The sequence below is a fragment of the Epargyreus clarus genome, unplaced genomic scaffold (genome assembly GCF_041222505.1).
Source record: "Epargyreus clarus isolate Ecla_fem2 unplaced genomic scaffold, WU_Ecla_fem_2.2 ptg000007l, whole genome shotgun sequence".
NCBI classification, from domain to species: Eukaryota; Metazoa; Arthropoda; class Insecta; order Lepidoptera; family Hesperiidae; genus Epargyreus; species Epargyreus clarus.
In genome coordinates this window covers 13,274,143-13,301,260 of record NW_027332215.1, presented here as the reverse complement: position 1 = coordinate 13,301,260, position 27,118 = coordinate 13,274,143, and the positions used below count along the sequence as shown (strand labels likewise).

Sequence of the window (27,118 nt, the reverse complement as noted above, 5' to 3'; positions counted from 1 at the left end):
AATAGATTGTTATTGTGCTGTATCTGTGTTATAAACTTATTATAATTTTTAGTACTTAAACTAAAACTATGCTGAGTTTAACCAATAAGCAATGGTGATTAGCATTTCCGCGTGAAAATTGAAAATTATGAATTATGCGTCGTTTTAGACTTTTCTTTTTAGTGGTTTTACTCGTACCATTTAGTAGTGGTACTATTAATTTTAAAATCATCTATTAAAGTTTTAAAATCAGTTTTAAAATAAAAAGCAGTGATAGCCTAGTGCAGGGGTTCCCAAAGTGTGCGCCGCGGCGCCCCGGTGCGCCGTAGAAAGTAAAGAGGGGCGCCGTGAGTCGATCCTCTAATCATTGGACACCACAAATATTGGCGTTTTGGTCATCGATTCAAAATGAATATCCAAATTTAACATCCAAAGCATTAAAAAAATTCATTCCGTTTGCAACATCATATCTATGTGAAGCTGGGTTTTCAGATGTAGCTGTGATAAAGAACAAATATCGCTAAGGATCAATGTGGAGCAAGAAATTAGAGTAGCAGTGTCAAGTGATATTCCCCGCTTTGAAAAACTGCACGGCGATAACTAAGCTCACCCTTCACATTGATTTGACTGAATACATATCGTACATTTTGCGATGTGTACTTTTTGAGAGCGGTGCTCATTTCGCGTTTTGTTCATTATGCTCTGAAGCGTCGTATTTTATGTTTGTTATCCTCAAGTCTTTCTTGTTGTTTTCCGTTTAAATTATTTTATAATAACGTATTGTACAATTTCATATTGTGGTGTTTTAAATTTCGTTTCGATCAACCTAAGGTAACTACTATTATTGTAGTTACCTATTTCTTTCGACTGTCTTCTTCAAATAGCTAGGACAGGGCACAGGGCGCCGTGAATGAATATTAAACTTGTAACTGCGCCGCGGGTTACAAAAGATTGGGAACCCCTGGCCTAGTGGTTAAGAAACTCGGCCTCTCGATCGAGGGGTCCGACGTTCAAATCCCAGGCACGCACCTCTGATTTTTCAAAGTTATGTGCTTAAAGAAATTAATTATCACTAGCTTAAACGGTGAAGGTAAACATCGTGAGGAAACCTACATACCTGAGAAATCTTAAAAAAAAAGTAAGTTTTCAAAAGTATGTGAAGTCTACCAATACGCACTTGGCCAGCGCGGTGGACTATGGCCTAATCCTTCTCATTCTGAGAGGAGACCCGTGCCCAGCAGTGGGACAGTAATGGGTTGATGATGATGATGATGATGATGATGATTATGATGATGATGATGATGATGATGACTATTAAAGTAATTCACAAAGGGCTTTACGTCTTATTAATGGTACTTGTATGCGTTGATCTCAGATTTTTAGATTTTGATAATTAACTTCATGACGACTTATATTAGGTATGGGATTATTATCAGATGTTTAAAGTAATGAGTTCAATAAACAGATTAGACCTTACCATGAGTGACTTACACATTTGATCGATGATATTTCGGTAAAACTACTTTATGTTACTGACTAGCTTTTCACACGGCTTCATTCGTGGTCAAAGCTTTTAATCTATTTCACGGAAACGGTACTTCGGAATAAAAGGTACACTATATCTTTTTTGAACATCTGACGACGTGTGCACAACATTTCAATAGGTTATCTACACTAATATTATAAAGAGGAAAACTTTGTTTGTTTGTTTGGTTGTAATGAATAGGCTCAAAAACTACTGGACCGATTTTAAAAATTTTTCACCATTCGAAAGCCACATTATCCACGAGTAACATAGGCTATATTTTATATGAAATATATTTGATAAATAGATTTTGAGGTGGTACAAAGTTTGCCGGGTCAGCTAGTATCTCATATATAAAATTCTCGTGTCACAATGTTAGTTACCGTACTCCTCCGAAACGGCTTTACCGATTTTCACCAAATTTTATATGCATATTCAGTAGGTCTGAGAATCGGCTATCTATTTTTCATACCTCTAAGTGATAAGGGTTGTTCACCCTTAAAAATTTTTTATTTATACGTCAACACAATGTTTGAAATATATAGAAAAGTCGTGAAAGTATAGCAACATACAAACTCACTTACGTTACTGAAATATGTAAAAAATATATACTGCTGACACGGATTACGTTTTGTGTATTGTATGTTTGTATAGTATGTATGTATATGTAATTACTTCTGCATTATAACTCTCTAATCTTCCATGACATCTTAAAATATTCTTATTTGTATAAGAGTGTTTAAAAACACACGATTAGTTATTAACCCGAACTGTGCTCGCTGACCCATATCTTAAATGATGCGTTAATAACAAATCTATCTACATCTATCAGTCAAGCTGCATCTTGTTAAGTGGGGTGTATTTAATGTATCTGTGAATTATAATCGAATTCTATAAACAGTTCTCGAGTTACTTATTCGAGATGGTACTTATTAGATCTCAGTACATTATCGTCATCATAATGTTTTCCATGGTTTGAAACATGTAGTAAGAATCTAGATAATGTTGGCTTTTGAAGAAGCGTCTTAACAGACTTGTCATGAATAAATAATTTGTAAAAATTTTAATTGTCTATCTTTTACGGTTCAGGAGATAGAGCTCTATGACAGACGGACAGACGAAGGCCTAGTAATAGGCCAGTTTTTACCCTTTGTGTACGGAACCCTAAAAACGAATCTGTTCCAACCTCAGGTTAACTAAAGGGGAAATAAAGTGTTAAATAAAGAAACAATAGTAAGCACATATTAAACATTAACATGTTTAATAAATAAATATTATCTACATACAAGTATTAATAAAATAATCAAGGAAAATTGATTATCAATTAATATTATTAACACTGAGTAACATATCAAAATAAGATAAGAATCGAAGACGAAGTAAAATAGATTACAGATGGGTCCAAGGGTAGATCTTTGAATTTAAAAAGGGCAAAAAGATCCAACTTCATCATAACTTCGGGGCCGTTTCAGTTATCGCGATGAAACAACTAAGTTGGTCCCGGAATAGTTATGCAACTTGCAGATAGTCCGGGCGGTTTCTTACATCCGTAGCATGGACAGGCGGACACTTTCCTCCAAAAGTTTCATCTCATTAATGGAATATTCAAATTAAACCAAAATAGATTTTTTAATAAAGATACCTTTGTTTCTTTTTGGAAGGTACGAAGATATTCAAAATATTCCCAACCTTTTAGGGAGGAAGGTAAGGGAAGGCAAACTAGAAGTTATGTATATTAATGGTACCAAGGGTATGACATGTAGTTCCCTAATTAGGACTCAGAGAGCATTACAATTTGTAGCCTCCACAAGTTTGGAGGTAATAGAACCCTTTATGGCTCGACTCCGGCGGCACCACCGCCACACCAATTTCTAATTACAGCAGTGATAAGCGCTGCTTTGTTCTGGTGTGAAGGGTGTGGGTAAGGTAGACATACTTTTCCGTATCGGTGCACCTGTGGCCGACCTCAGGTAGGAATCTCTAATCCTATCTGGGTTCGTTTAAAGATGTCCATCGGCGGCACTAGGCACTTATAAATAGAGAGCGATCAGAGCCCCATGCATATCCGCTCGTGGCTTCACACGAACCTACTTGCCTATATCAATGGTGATAATAATCTTTATAGATTGAGTTGTATTCAAAAGTTAAAGATTTTCCTTCAGTATTTTATTAGTCAAGCTTCTTAATCTTTACCTATTATTGTCATTTACATCGTCCTATTATACATATAACCTACATCGATCAATTTATAAATATTTGTAACGTATACCTATACTTACTAGTAATGACTAAAAAGTGTAAATATGCACAAATGGACTTTTAACGACTTTAAAACACTAGAACGTTTTATAAGAAAGTAGTATCAATAAAATAGTATTTACAGACCAAATTGAGTAATAATACAAATAGTCTAAAAATAGTTAAGTGTGCTCGCATTTATATCCACCGTAGGTAGATATTATTCACTTTGAACAATAATAGCAAACTTAAAATAAGATCTATTCACACGTACTATGAAGGTTATGAAGGTGGTAGAACCCTTTGTGGTCCGACTCCGGCGGCACCACCGCCACACCTATTTCTACCTAATAACAACAGTGTTAGGCGCTGCTGTGTTCCGTTTTGAAGGGTGTGGTAAGGGAGACAGACTTTTCCGAGGCGTCCCAGCTTAGTCCTCAGGGGTAGCGGCGCATCTGTGGCCGACCTCAGGTAGGAATACCTAATCCTATCTGGGGTTGATTACAGATGTCCATGGGCGGCAGTAGCCAATTACCATCAGGTGGACTGCATGCTCGTCTGCTACTCCTTACGACAGCGACAAAATGTCGGCAAGAAAAGTTACGTCGGTGACGCTGTTACGTTGTGTAGCTACAAGACAGTGTTCCTGCGATACCGCCAACCTCTCATACACGTCTTGCTTGCAAAAAATTAAAGGAATAATTCCGAGTAACAACAAATTTTGAACATCAAAATACACAGGTCTAGAATTAGTAGAATTTTAATATGCACTAAGCCCGTATGGACTTTATATCCATACTTATTTAATATTGCAAAATGATAATAAAATAGTACTATCGATACTTAAAACTACAATGTATATAACAATTAAGTACAATATATGATTTTAGACTAAAATTATCGCGGAATTGAGACATTTTATTATGTAACGGGTAATCACGATATGCGTTTTTTATTGCCGATATTTCGACCGCCGTTTCGCCGTGACCACGATCCATGCAACTGGGTCGAAATATCGGCAATAAAAAACGCATATCGTGAGTACCCGTTACATAATAAAAATTAAGTACAACGTTTCTTACTCAAGAACGGCTGGACCTATTATCATAATTTTTGATTTGTTGTATTTGTCTCTGCCGGTTATACCAGAATCACTATTAAACATTAGAAAAATTGAGATGAATCAAAAGGTTCCATGTAAATAGAAAGTTCATTTTCGGACAAGAAAACGAAATATGGAAGATGCTTCAATTCAGATATAAACAATACAAGTGTAGTCCATTTAGCAAACAGTTTAACAGAAAATTATGCAGCAATGGTTCTTAACTGCTACGTAATCTAGCTCCTTTTAGACTTTACTTTATCTTAATTAATTTCATATTAAGATAAAACTTTATGTAAGTATTAATTCTGTGGTAGTTCAAAATTTGCCGGGTCAGCTTGTAAATCACAAAACGTACTCCTATGGTTATGTATATATGAAATTCCAACCGGGAATTGGCACTCACTCAATTTCAAAGCCGTGGTATGGCACAAAGGTACTGGTTTCCAGTAAGCCCACAGACTTGCGTGTGGCTTTAAGTTGGTTTCTGCAATGTGCTTAATATTGAATTTTAGTTGTAGCATAATGTTTTCAGTGTAAATAAGTCCATAAATGTTCATACAACCACTTGAAGGTGGTAGAACCCTTTGTGGTTCGACTTCGGCGGCACCACCGCCACACCTATTTCGGCCTAATAACAGCAGTGTTAGGCGCTGTTGTGTTCCGTTTTGACGGGTGTGGTAAGGGAGACATACTTTTCCGAGGCATTCCAGCTTAGTCCTCAGGGGTAGCGGCGCATCTGTGGCCGACCTCAGGAAGGAATTTCAATCCTATCTGGGGTTGATTACTGATGTCCATGGGCGGCAGTAGCCACTTACCATCAGGTGGACTGCGTGCACGTCTGCTACTCCTATATTATAAAAAAACATCGGTCACGTGGCTCTGGCGTGGTATTTGTGGTGCGTGTGAACAGGCACCTCACGTCTATGAATCTATCACCACACTAGCATGTATGTAGCAGTTATTGAAACACTCTTTCGTTGTATGCTAATAATATAGGGTTCAATTTGATCTGGTATAGTTAAAGTAGGTTTTATTTTACATTGGTAATGTATTTCAAATAACCACTGGTCAGGTCAGGTCGTCAACATGATAAGCCATCAATAATTCTGACGATTACACACGCATAGGGGTATTTCAAGCCTCCGTAGACTAGTTATATTGATTTTGTGACAAAAATGTATTTAAATATTTTTATTATAGACCTATTTTTGTATGGGAGTACTTTGGATGTGCTCTCCTTATAATCTTAAATTCTGTCTTTAAAAGAAATTTCACACTGTCAGTGTTTAAATATCACTTTAATTCAATTTTTACTAAGTACATGATTGTAATCTTTTTGTAAAATACTACCTGACCCGGCAAACGTTGTGTTGCCATATAAATAAAAAAATAAGGGTGAAAAACCCTTATCACTTAGGGGTATGAAACATAGATAGTGCCCATTCACAGACCTACTGAATATGCATATAAAATTTGGTGAAAATCGGTAAAGCCGTTTCGGAGGAGTACGGTAACTAACATTGTGACACGACAATTTCTTATATATAAAATTCTAAATGGTAACTTTTACAGTGGTAACCTTAACATTTTTATTTATAAATGGCAACACTGCGTTTGCTGGGTCAGCTAGTTATATATAAGATTGTGTTCTTGCTTACTATGATGTACTGATTAATATTAACTTTCAAAATAAACAAAAGCAAAGTTGATGAAGGTGGTAGAGCCCTATGTGGTTCGGCTTTGCCAGCAAGACCACTACAGTCCTCTCTCTGCCTAATAACAGCAGTGTTAAGCGCTGCTGCGTTCTATTTTGTAGGGTGTGGTAAGGGAGCCAACTTTGCCGAGGCATGCGAGCTTAGTCCCCAGGAGTAGCGGTGCATCTGTAGTCAACATCAGATATTGATCTAATCTTATTATTGACGAGCTTTTGTTCGCGGCTTAGCTCGTGTCACGAAATAATATCATCCCCTATTTTATCCCCTTAGGGGTAGAATTGATCAAAATCCTACCTGCATGCCTAATTTCAGCCCGATCCGTCCAGTGGTTTGGGCTGTGCGTTGATAGATCACTATGTGACTGACATAGTCACCTTTGAGATATATATATTTAGATAATAGATGTCCATGGGCGGCAGTAGCCACTTACATGATGCATTGCAAATATCAAAATCAAAAGAAATACCTATATCCTAAACATTGCTTGTTTTTACTCGTTAAAACGTCGCAAGCACTTGAAAAACCCATTCGTAATTTTGATGGCCTGCCTACATTCACAACGATAGTCGAGTTGATACTATGTCAAGTGTCCCTTCAATTTATTTCATGTTTGAAAAATGTTTAAAGACGGCGTCATTAAAATGTTTATGTGCTACTCACCTGGTTTTTAACATTGCTTGAAATATTGATTTAAAATAAGTAAAAAGGCTAAAAGTAGATGTTAAATTACAACATTATGGTTTTTGATAATTTTAAACTCGTTACTTGGCTGGTTTTTTTAATGTATCATCAATTAAAAACCAGCCAAGTAATGAGTTAACTCTCGCATAGAGGATGCCGTACAAGTTAAACACTGCCCTTTTATTTGATATGCCACACGATACATTTTCCAAAACTTTTTATACATATTCCATTTCGCCCCCCAATATGCACCTCAGAATTCAAAATACACCTACCTACCTACCTACATACCTTCGTATTTGGGTCACGGAAAAGCATATGAGTAAATTTCAAAACATGGTCGAGTACTTTCCGATAAAATTGGCTGTGACAAACGGACAAACAGGCGCACATGCGTCAAAAAATAAAACAGTTTATCTCTCTCCGACATCAGAGAGATATAAACTCTGTTGTATTTTTTTGTGAAAGTGAAAACAAATAATGTTATTATGAACAGTAAGTAGTTAGACTTTCTTGCATCGTTCAACGCCATTTATTATGAAATTAAATAAAAAAAAACATTTTGACAAAAAGTGGATTTGGCTGATTTGCGAATTAAGATATCGTATGTACTAATATTTCCCTGTTATAGTGATTTGTTTCAGTAATTTAAAGTACGGTAACTTATGTAAAAATGAAAGGTTATGCGTATTTATTCAATGAGCTTAATTAAATGTCACAGCTTCAATTTTAAGCCCATCATTCCCACCGATATCAGGAATTGTCAATAATAGGTTTTATTGTTTGTATCTGAAAGCAGCATGACCCAATTCAATACGCATAATTCAATTTAGGTTATGAATGGAAGCCAACACTATGTTTTATTGGAACTTGGTAATAACTGGTAGTTGGAATATGGAGACACTATATTTGTTTCTGCTTATTTACAGCAAATTTAAATGATGTTACTCGTACTACGAACGCGACCTTAACTGAGAAGAAACTAGGAAACACAGCGAGTTTATCTTTTTCTCTTGATTATCATTATAGTTATATCCTTTTTTTCTATGCCTTCATATTATTATATTCAATTAATAATTAGTTCCAGTTTCTTGCCATACATGTACCTAAGAAGAACTTGTTCAGCAGATGCTGTACAATTTAACATGTAATTAATTAACTAAAATTTATATTATTGGTCAGTCCCAAGCTGCCTTATGTTCAATGTAATCAGAAATTTTATAATTTATACGGCTTATTAAGATTTTAATTATTGCTTTATTAAATGTCAAATTCCTGATTTCAGTAGGAAGTCTTTTATAAGAACGTATGGCCGTATTGGCCATAAAAGAATTAATTATTTTGTGGAGACGGCATGTCTAATTCAGTTTCTCATGATAGGGCGATTATGTGCAATTTTCCACGACAAAGGACTCATTAAGGATGCACATGGGAAACCTAGGTCGCTTGTCAGCTGACAGGGACTGTGGAAAATCAATACTCATCTATAAATTTATAAGACAACTGCAACGGTGACACAGATTCAACGATTGTCTTCATTACCAAACGACCCTAGCTGACACACTTAGCGTACTTTGAACATGAGCGATTTACGACCGTTTCCTAAATCAATATTAATTTGCCTATCATACATCGAAATTTTAAGTAAATTCAGTTGTCACGTGTCGGTCTTTCGTAGGCAAAACATTAAACAGATTGTTTATTTATAAAGGCCGTTATGGTACATCGTCGTCAACGCATTGGGCACGGGTCTCCTCTCAGAATGAGAAGGATCAGGCCATAGTCTACTGCGCTTACCAAATGCGTATTGGTATACTTCACATACCCTTTTAGAACGTTTTTTATATACATTTTTGAGATGTTTTCCTTATGATGTTTTCCTTCATCGATAATTAATTTGTAATACGCACATAACATTGAAAAACCAGAGGTGCGTGCCTGGGATTTAAACCTGGCACCACCGATCGAAATGCCGATTTTTAACCACTAGGCTATCACTCCCTCTATTATGGATTAATATCTTCAAAATCATGACTCGAATATGAGCGACTCCATAGATACGGACCGTATCTATCAAAATATTAATAATATGTATTACATAGAAAAATATGGATAAAGAATAGAGATGCAAGTCTGAGAGATGTTATACCTTCGTACATGAATATTATTCCTACATAATATACTTAATACAAGTACAAAATATTTTGACACGTGTCTTTTGATTTTTATAGCGATGTCTACGCTAATGTATTTTTGTAGAGTGCTTAATGCTCCGTTGATGCGAATTTTACGCTAAGGCAGGTAACACAGTGGGCTAATACCCGAGCGATAGTTATTGTTGGCGACAGTCACCGATGGTCGCTGGCGAACGTTGCGTGGCAATAGCCGGCGTCTATAGTACAACTGGCGGCAACAGTTGATGTGTCTAGTCGTCGACGACCAAGTCAATCGTTAGGCTACGACGGTGGTCAGCATGTGATGTCACTCGTCAATACCCGAAGTACTTTTAATGTAAAGTCGCCATAATATCTTATGAGACACTAGTTAAAAAGACATAATAATCCACTTTGCTTGTTCTAAAGTTACAATACATAAAAACTCTGAAATAAGAAAAAAATTCGTCTTGAAAGCTAGACTTCTAATTAGATGTACTGCATACTGCATAAAACCCACCTGATGGTAAGTGGCTAAAGTCGCTTATAGGCAATGTCATCATGGATAATCAACACCAGATGTAATTATATTACTGTTTGATGCCACAAATACGCCGCTCCCCCAAAACCCCTGCGTACTAAGCTGGAACGCTTCGAAAAAGTATGTCTCCCTTACCAAATCCTTTAAACCAGAACACAGCAGCTCTTAACTTCCCTGCTCTTCCTTCTGCTCAGTGGTAAAAATAATATATCTTCTTGGGCTACTTTCAATCCAACCCTTAACAAAGATTTCGCTATGCCAATGGCACCTATACGGCTATGTGAACTTGGCACCCGACTTCGGAAAATTGAACTTTTTTTTTATGATTCCTATAGACTATGGTAAGTAGTTGTTTGTAGTAAAAAATATTTCGTTTGTAGTTGCCCCAAAAAAAAAATTGGTGACCTTGAAAAAAATCTCAGCACCCGACTTTGAAAAATCGAACTTTTTTTTTATGATTCCTATAGACTATAGGAAGTAGTTGTTTGTAGTAAAAAAAATTTCGTTTGTAGTTGGCCCAAAAAAAAATTGGTGACGTTGAAAAAAATTCGAATCCGATTTTGAAAAATCGAACGTTTTTTTATGATTCCTATAGACTATAGTGTGTAGTTCCTTAAAGTAACATTCTTTTGATAAAACTAACTCAGAAACACAACTAAAAGACTTTGAAAAGTAACCCATGAACCCTAGATTCGATCGAGATTCCAATAAAATTATTACAACTACAAACAAAATTATCGCCAATATTAACAAAAAACAAGTACTACAAACTAAACTTATATACTGCAAACAACATAGCGTTACTACAAACGTAATTATCGCTACTACAAACAAAAATATCGCTACTACAAACGAAATAGTGTTACTACAAACAAAAATATCACTACTACAAACGAAATAGAGCTACTACAAACGAGTTATCGCCAATATGAACAGAATAGAGTTACTACAAACAAAATTATCGCTACTACAAACGAAATAGTGTTACTACAAACGAAAATATCACTACTACAAACGAAATAGAGCTACCTCAAACGAGTTATCGCCAATATGAACCGAATAGAGTTACTACAAACGGAATTATTGCTACTACAAACGAAATAGTGTTACTACAAACAAAAATATCACTACTACAAACGAAATAGTGTTACTACAAACGAAAATATCACTACTACAAACGAAATAGAGCTACTACAAACGAGTTATCGCCAATATGAACAGAATAGAGTTACTACAAACGAAATTATCGCTACTACAAACGAAATAGTGTTACTACAAACGAAAATATCACTACTACAAACGAAATAGAGCTACTACAAACGAGTTATCGCCAATATGAACAGAATAGAGTTACTACAAACAAAATTATCGCTACTACAAACGAAATAGTGTTACTAAAAACGAAAATATCACTACTACAAACGAAATAGAGCTACCACAAACGAGTTATCGCCAATATGAACCGAATAGAGTTACTACAAACGGAATTATTGCTACTACAAACGAAATAGTGTTACTACAAACGAAAATATCACTACTACAAACGAAATAGAGCTACTACAAACGAGTTATCGCCAATATGAACAGAATAGAGTTACTACAAACGAAATTATCGCTACTACAAACGAAATAGTGTTACTACAAACGAAAATATCACTACTACAAACGAAATAGTGTTACTACAAACGAAAATATCACTACTACAAACGAAATAGAGCTACTACAAACGAGTTATCGCCAATATGAACAGAATAGAGTTACTACAAACGAAATTATCGCTACTACAAACGAAATAGTGTTACTACAAACGAAAATATCACTACTACAAACGAAATAGAGCTACTACAAACGAGTTATCGCCAATATGAACAGAATAGAGTTACTACAAACGAAATTATCGCTACTACAAACGAAATAGTGTTACTACAAACGAAAATATCACTACTACAAACGAAATAGAGCTACTACAAACGAGTTATCGCCAATATGAACAGAATAGAGTTACTACAAACGAAATTATCGCTACTACAAACGAAATAGTGTCACTACAAACGAAAATATCACTACTACAAACGAAATAGTGTTACTACAAACGAAAATATCACTACTACAAACGAAATAGAGCTACTACAAACGAGTTATCGCCAATATGAACAGAATAGAGTTACTACAAACGAAATTATCGCTACTACAAACGAAATAATGTTACTACAAACGAAAATATCACTACTACAAACGAAATAGAGCTACTACAAACGAGTTATCGCCAATATGAACAGAATAGAGTTACTACAAACGAAATTATCGCTACTACAAACGAAATAATGTTACTACAAACGAAAATATCACTACTACAAACGAAATAGAGCTACTACAAACGAGTTATCGCCAATATGAACAGAATAGAGTTACTACAAACGAAATTATCGCTACTACAAACGAAATAGTGTCACTACAAACAAAATTATCGCTACTACAAACGAAATAGTGTTACTACAAACGAGTCGTTTGTAGTAGTGATATTTTCGTTTGTAGTAACACTGTTTCGTTTGTAGTAGCGATAACTCGTTTGTAGTAACTCTATTCTGTTCATATTGGCGATAACTCGTTTGTAGTAGCTCTATTTCGTTTGTAGTAGCGATAATTTCGTTTGTAGTAACTCTATTCTGTTCATATTGGCGATAACTCGTTTGTAGTAGCTCTATTTCGTTTGTAGTAGTGATATTTTCGTTTGTAGTAACACTGTTTCGTTTGTAGTAGCGATAATTTCGTTTGTAGTAACTCTATTCTGTTCATATTGGCGATAACTCGTATGTAGTAGCTCTATTTCGTTTGTAGTAGTGATATTTTCGTTTGTAGTAACACTGTTTCGTTTGTAGTAGCGATAATTTCGTTTGTAGTAACTCTATTCTGTTCATATTGGCGATAACTCGTTTGTAGTAGCTCTATTTCGGTTGTAGTATCGATATTTTCGTTTGTAGTAACACTATTTCGTTTGTAGTAGCGATAATTTCGTTTGTAGTAACTCTATTCTGTTCATATTGGCGATAACTCGTTTGTAGTAGCTCTATTTCGGTTGTAGTAGCGATATTTTCGTTTGTAGTAACACTATTTCGTTTGTAGTAGCGATAATTTCGTTTGTAGTAACTCTATTCTGTTCATATTGGCGATAACTCGTTTGTAGTAGCTCTATTTCGTTTGTAGTAGTGATATTTTCGTTTGTAGTAACACTGTTTCGTTTGTAGTAGCGATAATTTCGTTTGTAGTAACTCTATTCTGTTCATATTGGCGATAACTCGTTTGTAGTAGCTCTATTTCGTTTGTAGTAATGATATTTTCGTTTGTAGTAGCTCTATTTCGTTTGTAGTAGTGATATTTTTGGTTGTAGTAACACTATTTCGTTTGTAGTAGCAATAATTCCGTTTGTAGTAACTCTATTCGGTTCATATTGGCGATAACTTGTTTGTAGTAGCTCTATTTCGTTTGTAGTAGTAATATTTTTGTTTGTAGTTCCCCTATTTCGTTTGTAGTAGCAATAATTCCGTTTGTAGTAAGTCTATTCTGTTCATATTGGCGATAACTCGTTTGTAGTAGCTCTATTTCGTTTGTAGTAGTGATATTTTCGTTTGTAGTAACACTATTTCGTTTGTAGTAGCGATAATTTCGTTTGTAGTAACTCTATTCTGTTCATATTGGCGATAACTCGTTTGTAGTAGCTCTATTTCGGTTGTAGTAGCGATATTTTCGTTTGTAGTAACACTATTTCGTTTGTAGTAGCGATAATTTCATTTGTAGTAACTCTATTCTGTTCATATTGGCGATAACTCGTTTGTAGTAGCTCTATTTCGTTTGTAGTAGTGATATTTTCGTTTGTAGTAACACTGTTTCGTTTGTAGTAGCGATAATTTCGTTTGTAGTAACTCTATTCTGTTCATATTGGCGATAACTCGTTTGTAGTAGCTCTATTTCGGTTGTAGTAGTGATATTTTCGTTTGTAGTAGCTCTATTTCGTTTGTAGTAGTGATATTTTTGATTGTAGTAACACTATTTCGTTTGTAGTAGCAATAATTCCGTTTGTAGTAACTCTATTCGGTTCATATTGGCGTAAACTTGTTTGTAGTAGCTCTATTTCGTTTGTAGTAGTAATATTTTTGTTTGTAGTTCCCCTATTTCGTTTGTAGTAGCAATAATTCCGTTTGTAGTAAGTCTATTCTGTTCATATTGGCGATAACTCGTTTGTAGTAGCTCTATTTCGTTTGTAGTAGTGATATTTTCGTTTGTAGTAACACTATTTCGTTTGTAGTAGCGATAATTCCGTTTGTAGTAACTCTATTCTGTTCATATTGGCGATAACTCGTTTGTAGTAGCTCTATTTCGTTTGTAGTAGTGATATTTTTGTTTGTAGTAACACTATTTCGTTTGTAGTAGCAATAATTCCGTTTGTAGTAACTCTATTCGGTTCATATTGGCGATAACTTGTTTGTAGTAGCTCTATTTCGTTTGTAGTAGTAATATTTTTGTTTGTAGTTCCCCTATTTCGTTTGTAGTAGCAATAATTCCGTTTGTAGTAAGTCTATTCTGTTCATATTGGCGATAACTCGTTTGTAGTAGCTCTATTTCGTTTGTAGTAGTGATATTTTCGTTTGTAGTAACACTATTTCGTTTGTAGTAGCGATAATTTCGTTTGTAGTAACTCTATTCTGTTCATATTGGCGATAACTCGTTTGTAGTAGCGATAATTTCGTTTGTAGTAACTCTATTCTGTTAATATTGGCGATAACTCGTTTGTAATAGCTCTATTTCGTTTGTAGTTGTAATATTTTCGTTTGTAGTAACACTATTTCGTTTGTAGTAGCGATAATTCCGTTTGTAGTAACTCTATTCTGTTCATATTGGCGATAACTCGTTTGTAGTAGCGATAATTTCGTTTGTAGTAACTCTATTCTGTTAATATTGGCGATAACTCGTTTGTAGTAGCTCTATTTCGTTTGTAGTTGTAATATTTTCGTTTGTAGTAACACTATTTCGTTTGTAGTAGCGATAATTCCGTTTGTAGTAACTCTATTCTGTTCATATTGGCGATAACTCGTTTGTAGTAGCTCTATTTCGTTTGTAGTAGTGATATTTTCGTTTGTAGTAACACTATTTCGTTTGTAGTAGCGATAATTTTGTTTGTAGTAACTCTATTCTGTTCATATTGGCGATAACTCGTTTGTAGTAGCTCTATTTCGTTTGTAGTAGTGATATTTTCGTTTGTAGTAACACTATTTCGTTTGTAGTAGCGATAATTTCATTTGTAGTAACTCTATTCGGTTCATATTGGCGATAACTTGTTTGTAGTAGCTCTATTTCGTTTGTAGTAGTAATATTTTTGTTTGTAGTTCCCCTATTTCGTTTGTAGTAGCGATAATTCCGTTTGTAGTAAGTCTATTCTGTTCATATTGGCGATAACTCGTTTGTAGTAGCTCTATTTCGTTTGTAGTAGTGATATTTTCGTTTGTAGTAACACTATTTCGTTTGTAGTAGCGATAATTTCGTTTGTAGTAACTCTATTATGTTCATATTGGCGATAACTCGTTTGTAGTAGCTCTATTTCGTTTGTAGTTGTGATATTTTCGTTTGTAGTAACACTGTTTCGTTTGTAGTAGCGATAATTTCGTTTGTAGTAACTCTATTCTGTTCATATTGGCGATAACTCGTTTGTAGTAGCTCTATTTCGTTTGTAGTAGTGATATTTTCGTTTGTAGTTACACTGTTTCGTTTGTAGTAGCGATAATTTCGTTTGTAGTAACTCTATTCTGTTCATATTGGCGATAACTCGTTTGTAGTAGCTCTATTTCGGTTGTAGTAGCGATATTTTCGTTTGTAGTAGCGATAATTTTGTTTGTAGTAACTCTATTCTGTTCATATTGGCGATAACTCGTTTGTAGTAGCTCTATTTCGTTTGTAGTAGTAATATTTTTGTTTGTAGTAACACTATTTCGTTTGTAGTAGTGATAATTTTGTTTGTAGTAACTCTATTCTGTTCATATTGGCGATAACTCGTTTGTAGTAGCGATAATTTCGTTTGTAGTAACTCTATTCTGTTAATATTGGCGATAACTCGTTTGTAGTAGCTCTATTTCGTTTGTAGTAGTGATATTTTCGTTTGAAGTAACACTATTTCGTTTGTAGTAGCGATAATTTTGTTTGTAGTAACTCTATTCTGTTCATATTGGCGATAACTCGTTTGTAGTAGCTCTATTTCGTTTGTAGTAGTGATATTTTTGTTTGTAGTAACACTATTTCGTTTGTAGTAGCGATTTTTTTGTTTGTAGTAGCGATAATTACGTTTGTAGTAACGCTATGTTGTTTGCAGTATATAAGTTTAGTTTGTAGTACTTGTTTTTTGTTAATATTGGCGATAATTTTGTTTGTAGTTGTAATAATTTTATTGGAATCTCGATCGAATCTAGGGTTCATGGGTTACTTTTCAAAGTCTTTTAGTTGTGTTTCTGAGTTAGTTTTATCAAAAGAATGTTACTTTAAGGAACTACACACTATAGTCTATAGGAATCATAAAAAAACGTTCGATTTTTCAAAATCGGATTCGAATTTTTTTCAAGGTCACCAATTTTTTTTTGGGCCAACTACAAACGAAATTTTTTTTACTACAAACAACTACTTCCTATAGTCTATAGGAATCATAAAAAAAAAGTTCGATTTTTCAAAGTCGGGTGCTGAGATTTTTTCAAGGTCACCAATTTTTTTTTTGGGGCAACTACAAACGAAATATTTTTTACTACAAACAACTACTTACCATAGTCTATAGGAATCATAAAAAAAAAGTTCAATTTTCCGAAGTCGGGTGCCAAGTTCACATAGCCCACCTATACTGGTGTAATTGTAAAGGCCATAAAGACTGACGGATTGACGGCAATAAGCGGGTTTTAAAAAAAATGGCATATTAAAAAATATTCGTAGGCATTTCATGGTGGAGTTAAAAGATAACCAAGTTTCCTTTGTCCCAACAGAAAAGACGTCCGTCTGCCCGTACAGCTCCAGCGTGCCATGGCCGCCGAAGCCGAAGCAGCGAGAGAGGCCCGAGCCAAGGTCATCGCTGCGGAAGGCGAGCAGAAAGCTTCCCGCGCGCTGCGTGAGGCCTCCGAAGTCATTGGTGATAGTCCCGCTGCTCTCCAACTGCGTTACCTTCAGGTATGTATCGTATATACTTAGTTTCCCAAAAAAGGCATGATGAACACTAATAATCAAATAATATTTTAGTGAAGAAAATATGTTCAAAGCATTCTAATAATTGGTCAACTATAAGTCGAACTTGCACACTGAGTGTTCCGTCCCACCAAATTGATATTTTATTTTTGGTATTTGTTATCATAGCAGCCATAGAAAAATTGCATTGTGAAAATTTGAACCGTCTACCTAGTAGGTACGGTTCTCCAGATAAGGTGAATAACGCCTAGAGGTACCGGTTTTTTGTATATTTTCTTTATAGTGAACATTTTTTTATTTTTAGTATTTGTTATTATAGCGGCGACCTCTGAAAAAAAATAGATATGAGCCTCGTGACAGATGGACAGGTGGACAGACAACGGAGACTGAATATTAGGATTCCGTTTTTACCTTTTGGGTAGGAAACCAAAAAAGGCATGATGAATAACTAAAAACAAACATTATTTTACTATTGAAAGCATTCTAAAATTACCCAGTTTTAATATAAAGAGACCCTCATCAGAGCAATGACGTCATGCCTCATTAGATATTTTTTACTGAAACCAAATGATTATTTATAATAAATTTGATAAATGTAGAAGTAAAACTTCAAATGAAATATTTCATTTATATTTTACGCTACTACTAATATCATAAGAGATCCACGGCTAATATCTATGTATATTCCAAAGTCTGCTACAGCAGGTATACCTGTATAATTGTATATGTACATGTTTTCAAATGTTTTTAAAGGTGGTAGAATCCTTTGTGGTTCGACTCCGGCGGCACCACCGCCACACCTATTTCCGCCTTATAACAGCAGTGTTAAGCACTGCTGTGTTCTGGTTTGAAGGGTATGGTAAGGGAGACATACTTTTCTGAGGCGTTCCAGCTTAGTCCTCAGGAGTAGCGGGGCGTTTGTGGCCGACCTCAGGTAGGAATATCTGATCCTATCTGAGGTTGATTACAGATGACCATGGGCGGCAGTAGCCACTTACCATCAGGTGGACTGCATGCTCGTCTGCTACTCTTATAATATAAAAAAAAAACGTAAAAACAAAAATGTTTTCAAATGTCGGCTTTGGCTCGTGATTTACCTACCTTCATAATCTTCGTTTAATAAATGAATTTAGGATTCGCCAGGTTATGTGGGATTTTCACCGCACTAAAACCCTCCTGGTGGCGCTTGTTGGAGAACTCCGATTGTGTATCGTTGGAGTCCTCGAAGCACGATGCCGCGATCAGGCTCTGTCCTGCGGCAGTAGTTTTCACTCCTTTCGCACCATCTAGTGTTTACGACGTAATGCGACTACATGTACGCCGAACGCCGCCTTCCCAAGGTCACTTGCTGGACGGTTCAAACTCCAAATCTTACTGCCTGCAAACTAAGAAGCGCCCTTTTATTCGCCTGTTACGACAGGCAGGAGGTACCGTAGCCTTATTCTAGTCCCGGGACTACAAGGACATAGTTACTGTGACCTATCCTATAATATGAGATATATCCTTATATATATTCGAGTTCATTGGTAATATTAGATTTTGGCTATCTTTGAAATTCAGTGCACAACTAATCTTCAGTATCTCTTCATTAGCGTAATTGTATGTATTAGTGTTATCTGAATTAGGTAATCGTCAGATGATGATAGATTTAATTCATCTCTTTGAGCTATTACTAAGCTACAAAAATATAAACATTAGTTAGGCTATAAACTTATGTACATTTTATTTTCTTCTATAGAATCGTAAACTATTCATGTGATGATCTTTAGCAAAGTTGTTGTGCATGAGCCCACGAAGGATTCTGAGTTGGTAAGACCAATTTCCGACAGATGGCGCCACTGTCATTTCAATGAAGGAACAAATTTTCAGTTATGTGTACCTGTCATTTTCTTTTTTTTTTTAACGCGGGCGAAGCCGCAGCCTTTACTAGTATGTAGAATTAAGAAAATATGTCAAGGTCATACTAACCCTTCTTAAACAAAGCTTATGCTTTTGATCATAAAATTTTATGGTAAAAGCGACGAACATCAGCCTCTTAAAAATATTCCTTTTCCTTTAGACGAACGCCAATTCTTATGAAATACATTTGGGAGTAGGTCACACGTGGATTATAAGCATGAGTACCTACTTAAGTACGTTTTCTATGTAATTGCATATAGGTATACACAACGTGCCTACTTTGACAATATTATTATATTCTATTATTATTTTAACTATTTACATACTATTATATATCTATCACTATTACATACTATTTAATAAATGTTAGTTGTTCGATTGTTCGATGAAAAGGTAAATATAGGTAAAAATAATGCAAAATTTTTATTTTTTTTCAAAGTACACTATTTAACACCCTTTTATGTTTTTAGGGGTACTCCATACTAAAAAGGGTAAATACTAAATCCTATTAGTAGTATATAAGCGTCTGCATTTTGTTAGTCTGTCCGTCTTTGAATCGTAACAGATAGGTGATTTTTACTGAGTGTACCTATGTGTAACGATGGCCGCTATAAAAGAAGCTTGAAAATAAATAACGGTCGCCATACAAGAAACCGATATTTTCGGCGTTTTTCGTTTTGTCTATTGAACTGGAGTAGGCAGGTAATTCAAATTATAACAATGTGTTCAAGCTTACATATACTGCTATGATAACAAATAAAAATCAATGAAAATTAGATGGTACGGAACTCTCCATGTGCCGGTCTCACCGACTCGCACTTGACTATTTTTTATTTATCGTATTTTGTACACCTACTTCACTGTATTTTGTTTTTGCTTAGCAATTACAACCAACTATATAGGTATTTATTGACACTTTTTTTCAATTTTTTCCAGACGCTGAACACCATTTCTGCTGAGAAGAACTCCACCATCGTGTTCCCGCTCCCCATTGATCTCCTTACCTACTTCTTGAAAGCCAAGGAAGCCGAATCGTCTTAAGGACCCACGACTAACCAGCGACGACTCTAGCACGAACTACGACACGACTAACGACATGCCCGATTTAAAATATCAATATATTACCACATAATCACGTTCAATCAATAGATATAGACTAGCTCGTTAATATATAATTATATTACTCGTCTTAAAAGATAAGAAAAGGGAAAATTCTAAAATTAAAGTAGCATTTGAAATTATATAATTCGGTAGATACTAAAGATATCCGGACGATTAGACTTTCAATTGAAATTACACACGCAAGACTTGCCTACCTTATATATTTTATGATTATATAGACGTATCATTTGGTTTCTGTAGTATCTATTGCGTAACTTATTCAAATTATGTTTTTTTTCTAGTAATATATTAGTATATATTTCTAATAATAATAATAATATGTGTTATTAATTTAAATGAAAGAGTTACAGACAGATCATAGTGATGGCCAATTTTTACGTAGTGACGTAGGACATACGAGTATGTTGGATATTGTCATCAATACCATAATAATAATCAAAATATGCGTTACAAGTATGCCAATCTCTTAAGCGTAAGATATGGTTTCCTAACATCGAGAAAATTGGTATAATCAGTAGAACAAATGTTCAGACCAACTCTGAACAAAAGATTAGAGAGGCATAGAAGGATCTTATTGTGTATCTTTATTATGTAATTCTATTTATTGTATGAATGTTACGTTTTATTTACCTGATGGAAGTCACGTGTGATCTCAGGATTTACTATTTTAGATCTAGTTAAGTGTTTGGTAGAAAGTTTCTTGTTACCAATATTCAAATTTTATTGTGTGTAATCACTATAAACTTCTATATGTTGAAATGTATGTCTAACTTTGAGTAGGTACTTCTAGTATTTAAGCAATTTTATCTCTATTTAATTATTAGTATAAAAATATTCACGATATAAAACCAAAATGACCGTTACTTACCATCATATTGCCATTACAAAAACAATAAAAAATAAAGAAAAAAAATCAACTGCACTTAGTAACATTAATAGTTGTAAATCACATACGTACCTAGATAATCTGTTTCTCTCATAGGACTAGTAAATTGGTATAGATTTATATTGGTGCAATATTATGTGGTTACAGCTCATGACATGTTTATGATAAACCAACTTAAAAAAAAAGCGTAAGAATTAAGTTACCTAATGATGGCTTGAAACAAATGCCTAGCTAACACTTGTCACCAACCTAACCACACCCATCTGACATGGATAAAACCTGCATTAATGCGTAAGGCACTAAGGAAATAAGTATGGTGTGGTGCCGCTGACTTCGATACGCCAATTACTACTTTTATGATAACTCACTTGCTATGGTACAGTTAATAGTAGTGTTTAATGTTATTCTTAGTATAACACGATATTGCTTAAACTAGCTATATAATCATCAACTTTAAAATGTTAATGTCATATCATTCACGATGCTACTTTAGATTTACATGCTTTTTACATATACAGTTACCACCTATCTACCCGTTCTGCAAAACTATTTGTCTATCAATTTAATTGTCTATATTATGAAAATTACAATCCAAAAGCGCTTTAAAATTAGAAGAATTATACTGGGGGATCCAGCAAAAAAGGCCCTCAGTTCGCCTACGTAGCCTAAATGGCCCCCAAGGAGTACGTACGAGTATAATGATATTGATTGCAAAAAACGCATGGCATGTTATTCGTAAAGTGTACCAAGTTAATAAAATTTAATTATAGGTGTTACCTAAAATTTTATTGTAGATTAAATACCTAAAAAAACACCCAAATGCTGTTGGTTTAATCATACAAAAAATATAGGTAAGAGTACAGTACACTAAATACCAATTACACATACTAGTATGATGTGCATTAAGATTTCTTTTCCTATCACATGGATTCTAAGCTCACCTACAGGTCATCAGCAGTCGAACAGTGGAATCTATTAAATGGCCCTAAATATGTGCCCGAAAATAAGGAAAATTCATAAAACTATTACTAAAATTCCTATAATGATTCACTTTTCATAAAATATCTGGTTGAGTCTCTATTTTATGTATTTTTTCGATTGATGTAAGCAAAATTTACTTAGATGTAGCTTTTTGAATTAAATTATATTCTAATATAGAGAGTTGTAGTTTAAATGTAGCTTTTGGAATTTATCTCCATTGAGAATATTTACACAATTTTTTTAAAATTTACTTTTCAAAATAATTACAAAATTTTCAAAAAATGTTTTGGATCTTTTACGAATTGTGTGTGACAGTGTGAGATGAGTTTTAGGAAAAACAACTAAAATCGTTTTTTCTTAAAATAAAAACGCTTAATATCACTACCCAAGAAAGAAGCTCTATCTAATAATACGCCTCATCAGAAGAGAAACACTATTTAACATTATCTGTTCGATCAAAGTTTACAACCAGAAATCTACATGTTTTGCTTTAAAATTTACGTTATTTTTTTTCAAAAACTGCAGTAATTTGACTATCCAAAACCCTAATTTTCATACTTGTTTCTCATCTTCTTGCTTATGAGCACATTACAATTGTTTCGTTTATGATATTAAGATGTAATTCGCGCTCTCACTGTGGGTCTATTCAAACTGTTATTGTTATGTTATAGACAAAGATATGTTGCAAACCATAATACTCATAACATTATAGCATCTGCCTCTGTAATCATAATAGTTTAGTTTGTATAAGTACATATTAATAATTGTTCCACTTCACTCTGTACAAGTTTTATTGTTGTGGCTTATTGTTCAATAAAGTAGTGTTGCAAAAAAGTGTTTTATTTCTAGTTATAATACCTACTCTTGTCTGAGAAATAAAAAATATGTGCCACTACCGTAAACTGTAAATGTAAACTACCACACATACTTACGTCTATATTGTAAACCTGCATCCTAGTATTCAATTTTGATAGATCATGTTCTTTTAAGAAAAAAGAATAGGAATAAAATATTTGGCCAGAGAAATTCCAAATATGAACCATAAAAGCAAAACATCGATCTGTGAGTAACAAATGGTGCGTAGCGTACAACCCGGCGAGTAATAAATAACCACCCCGTAATACCTATCGTAATACACCCGTAATACGTATTGTACGTGTCGCATAACTAATGGAGCTTGATCGGAATTGGCTAGATAAAGGCTTGTAATGGACCTAGAGTGCCAACTATCAAAAAATGTTATCAAATAATTCGCATATTATTTTTTAACAATTTCAATAAAAGATCTGTTTAATTATAAGAAAGCCTGAAAATGAAGGTCTCCGCTATTTAGAGATATTAAAAAATAAAACGTTTTAACCGCATCTCCTTATTATTTCAAATTGTGTTACGCAGCAGTTAATGTGTTTACTGTTTTTGATAAAAAAGAAAACAAATAATCTGCAAGGTTTGAGACATAATATGTATGTATGTGTATCAACATATGTTTGTATGTATGTATATCAACTAGTTCAACTACTACTATTAACAACAGGTTAACGCTATCTTGTGGTCAAGCTTGTTGTATCCATGTGGTATCAAACAAGGATAAAAAAGGAATATAAACTAAGGAGTGGCTTGTTTTTAAACACGTTTTTGTTGACAGCAATATACTTGGCACCAAATTCATGTAAGATTCTGTCCTTTTACAATACCATAATTTGACCAATATAGATAACAATCACCCCATACTTTTATTAGTTGAACATTTTTGGCAAGTGAAGTGGCAACATTGATTGTGCATTACTCTTTGAATTAATGTCAAAACTCAAAGTCAATGTCATGTTGCTAATGTCAAATCATTTCTGGGGAAAATATAGGAAAATATGAGAATTTTGAAAAATAAGAAATAAGAATAATCTTAATGATGCCTATTCATAGAATTGTAACAGTATCTAGGTTAATGATACAATGTAACCGCTATAGCCCAGTTGTGACCAGGAATCTCGTGCAAATCAACAATTATCGGTATGTTTTTATGTCCACAAATAGATAACTACATAACAATGACAATTATTTGTAAACAAGGTCCTGTGCCAAATTATTTCTATATGTTATTTTCTCTAAAATATTTTTGTCATATATTTTAACACTTAATTTATGTTAAAATAATAATGTTAATGTTCTCAAATTATTTCGTGAGTCATCTTTCATACCAAAAATATTTTCTTATGTCAATTTTTTTTTGTCATTAAATCAAAACCATGATTTCCGTATTACAGATTAATTACTACCGAACGAACGAAGTCTACTAAGGCTCTGAAACAAGAAAAAGAAAAGCTTAGGACATACATTGTTCAACGATATATTGAATATGTTAAAAACTACACAAAACTATTGGAAAGTCGGTTTCCGACGGCAATGCGGATGTACCGGGTGTTCAGTGTTGGTATCAAGGATTTTTTGAAAGATTTAAAGAAATACATTTCATTGAGGATACGGGTAGCAAGAGAACAGGGTTTCACCAAAATGAGCCGATGTGATATAGAATTATATCAAAAAATGCCCTCTGATATGTTAAGAATAGCACCAGTATTACTATTGTCTGCTATACCATTTGGAAATTACGTCATCTTCCCTTTAGCGTAAGTATTAGAAAAGTATTCATTATCGGTTATTATGTAATGGAAGGTAATTATTGTCATCAACCCATTATTATTGCATCGGCAAGGGTCTCCTTTCAGAATGAAAAGGGTCAATGTCTCTCTGACTTTTGACCTTTTTTCATCACAATTACTATGCAATGAATGACTCATGTGGTGAAGCGACCTCGATACCAGTCTGAGATGCGGTAACTTCTGAGTTCGATCCCCAGCCAGACAGATATGTATCTCAATGATGAATCTAGATTTCTTTTCTAAATCTGGGGGTGTGTGTATTTGTCTGTATGTGTCTATGGCACCACACAGGAAATCTTAGTGTTTTGAAGGTGGTAGAACCCTTTGTGGTTCGCCTCCGGCAGCACCACCGCCACACCTTTTTCTACCTAATAACAGCAGTGTTAAGCGCTGCTGTGTTCCGGAAGGGTGTGGTAAGGGAGACAGACTTTTCCGAAGCGTTCCAGCTTAGTCCTCAGGGGTAGCGGCACACCTGGGGCCGACCTCAGGTAAGAATATCTCATCCTATCTGGGGTTAATTACAGATGTCCATGGGCGGCAGTAGCCACTTACCATCAGGTGGACTGCATGCTCGTCTGCTACTCTTATATTATAAAAAAAACAGGCTGTGAGTGTATAAAGCATGTTTTTTTAATGTAATTGAACTATTTTTATAACAAGTTCATTAGACATCATCCTGTTTTAACAAATAATATAATTTCAGCTTTTTGAAACCAAAGACTCTGCTGTGCTCACATTTCTGGTCAATACAGCAAAGGGCTGAGTTTTCCTTACAAGACCTAACAGAACGTCTTCGTAGCAACAGACCAGTGTTTAGGGCGCTCCAATCGAAACTAGATACAATACCAGATGTGGAGATGAAGAAAAAATGGAGGAGAGTTATGGCTTTGTTAGGTTCTGGTCTTCACCCAACTCCCGAAGAAGTCATTGAATGTAAAGAATTGTTCACCAAGGAACCATATCACCTCTCAAATTTGAGCTACAATCATTTGGTAAGTTTTCAATCTGATTTCCAGTTATTGAGTTAAAATAAATCTTTAATGACTCTGGGAAAAGATGAAATGGTATTTTACTTTTAATTGAATCTTTCTTCGTTTTGTATTCATCACATATTAGTCAAATATCATATCAGAGTAGGGTAATCTATAAGCATATAAAAACAAAGCACTTTAGTGGATTCTTCTGTTTTGATCATCAACAGTTTTTTCTTTTTAGTTTTTTATTATATAGAAGTAACAGCCAAGCATGTACCTCATAAGGTAAGTGGCTACTGGTGTCCATGGACATCTGTAAACAACCCCAGATATGATTAGATTCCTGTATGAGGTTGGCCACATATGCGCCGCTACCCCTGAGGACTAAGCTGGAATGTCTCAGAAGATATCTTTACCACACTCTTAAAAGCAAAACACAGCAGCGCTAAATGTTGCCGTTATTAGACAGAAATAGGTGTGGCAGTGGTGTCCCTAGAGACGACCACGTTCAAATTCAGCTCGGTACTTTAACAAACTTTAGTGTTGACAATATAAAAGTCGAAAATGTTTGATTATGAATGAATTTCGTCCTAAAAGTCGCCAGTAGTTTTATTTAAATCTGTTGTTCAACCTATTATAATTGTAACAATTCTCTCAGATAAAATATACTTTATCTTTTAAATGTTTCAGGGGTACCTACTTAAAATGCACGGTTTGAGGAAAAGTATGTTCCGGAGGAAAAAATTAAAATATCGTGCTTTCCTGCTACTAGAAATGGATAAGGCTATTATAAGGGAAGGCGGAGTGAACTCTCTAAGCACAGACTCTTTGCGAAACGCATGTCAGATGAGAGGGTTGAATAGCAGTCACTTATCCAACCAAGACTTGAAGGATTGGCTGCAGCAGTGGTTGACGGTGTCACAACATGCTGACAAGAACTCATACTCACTAATATTACATTGTCCAGTATTCTTTGCTTACAATCACCCCCAAAATTGGGTACTTATATATTAAAGCTTGGCTTATGCTTATTATACTTTAGAGAATTAATTTATTTTCTCTATTATTATAAATATTTATTGCTGTTGGATTGTTAATACTGTAAGTTGTCTAATACATGTGATGCACCTATTTTTACACAGTAAAAATGTTGATTTTTTGTTAACTTATAATAATGTTATTATTCACAAAGCGAGTTTATATGAAAGCACTAATAAAAATATTTTTATGATTGTAATATTAATTACATTATTTTCATGACATACTGATTTACTTTATTATTTTTGCTCCTAATGAATACCCCAAAATACATAAACTGAAAAGTATAATAATCTCATTTTGTGATTGAGGCTGTAAGTTATTCATAATGAAGCTTAAATTAAAAAAATGGCCTGATATTAAAATTTTACACATAAATAAGAACACCACTATATATAATAGGCCAATATTAGCT

The 27,118-nt window shown here is 34.5% G+C and overlaps 2 protein-coding genes across 4 annotated transcripts in view; both read left to right on the top strand.

The window, feature by feature from the left end:
• The window catches only part of LOC140743453 (band 7 protein AGAP004871), a 65,040-nt gene extending 43,808 nt beyond the window's left edge, over positions 1 to 21,232 (top strand). For 2 of the 3 annotated variants that reach the window (XM_073074737.1, XM_073074736.1), the window contains exons 6-7: positions 16,951 to 17,131; positions 19,982 to 21,232. In XM_073074737.1, the coding sequence (XP_072930838.1) occupies positions 16,951 to 17,131; positions 19,982 to 20,086 (286 nt within the window). In that variant the 3' untranslated portion in view covers positions 20,087 to 21,232. The remainder of the gene's footprint in view (positions 1 to 16,950; positions 17,132 to 19,981) is intronic. The other variant, XM_073074738.1, reaches the window with a different exon arrangement.
• Positions 21,233 to 23,852: 2,620 nt separating this feature from the next.
• On the top strand, positions 23,853 to 26,931 carry LOC140743452 (LETM1 domain-containing protein 1). Its single transcript, XM_073074735.1, has 4 exons — positions 23,853 to 24,041; positions 24,296 to 24,658; positions 25,395 to 25,683; positions 26,356 to 26,931. The coding sequence occupies exons 1-4, from the start codon at positions 23,938 to 23,940 to the stop codon at positions 26,677 to 26,679; spliced, it is 1,080 nt and encodes a 359-aa protein (XP_072930836.1). The 5' UTR covers positions 23,853 to 23,937; the 3' UTR covers positions 26,680 to 26,931.
• Positions 26,932 to 27,118: the final 187 nt, after the last annotated feature.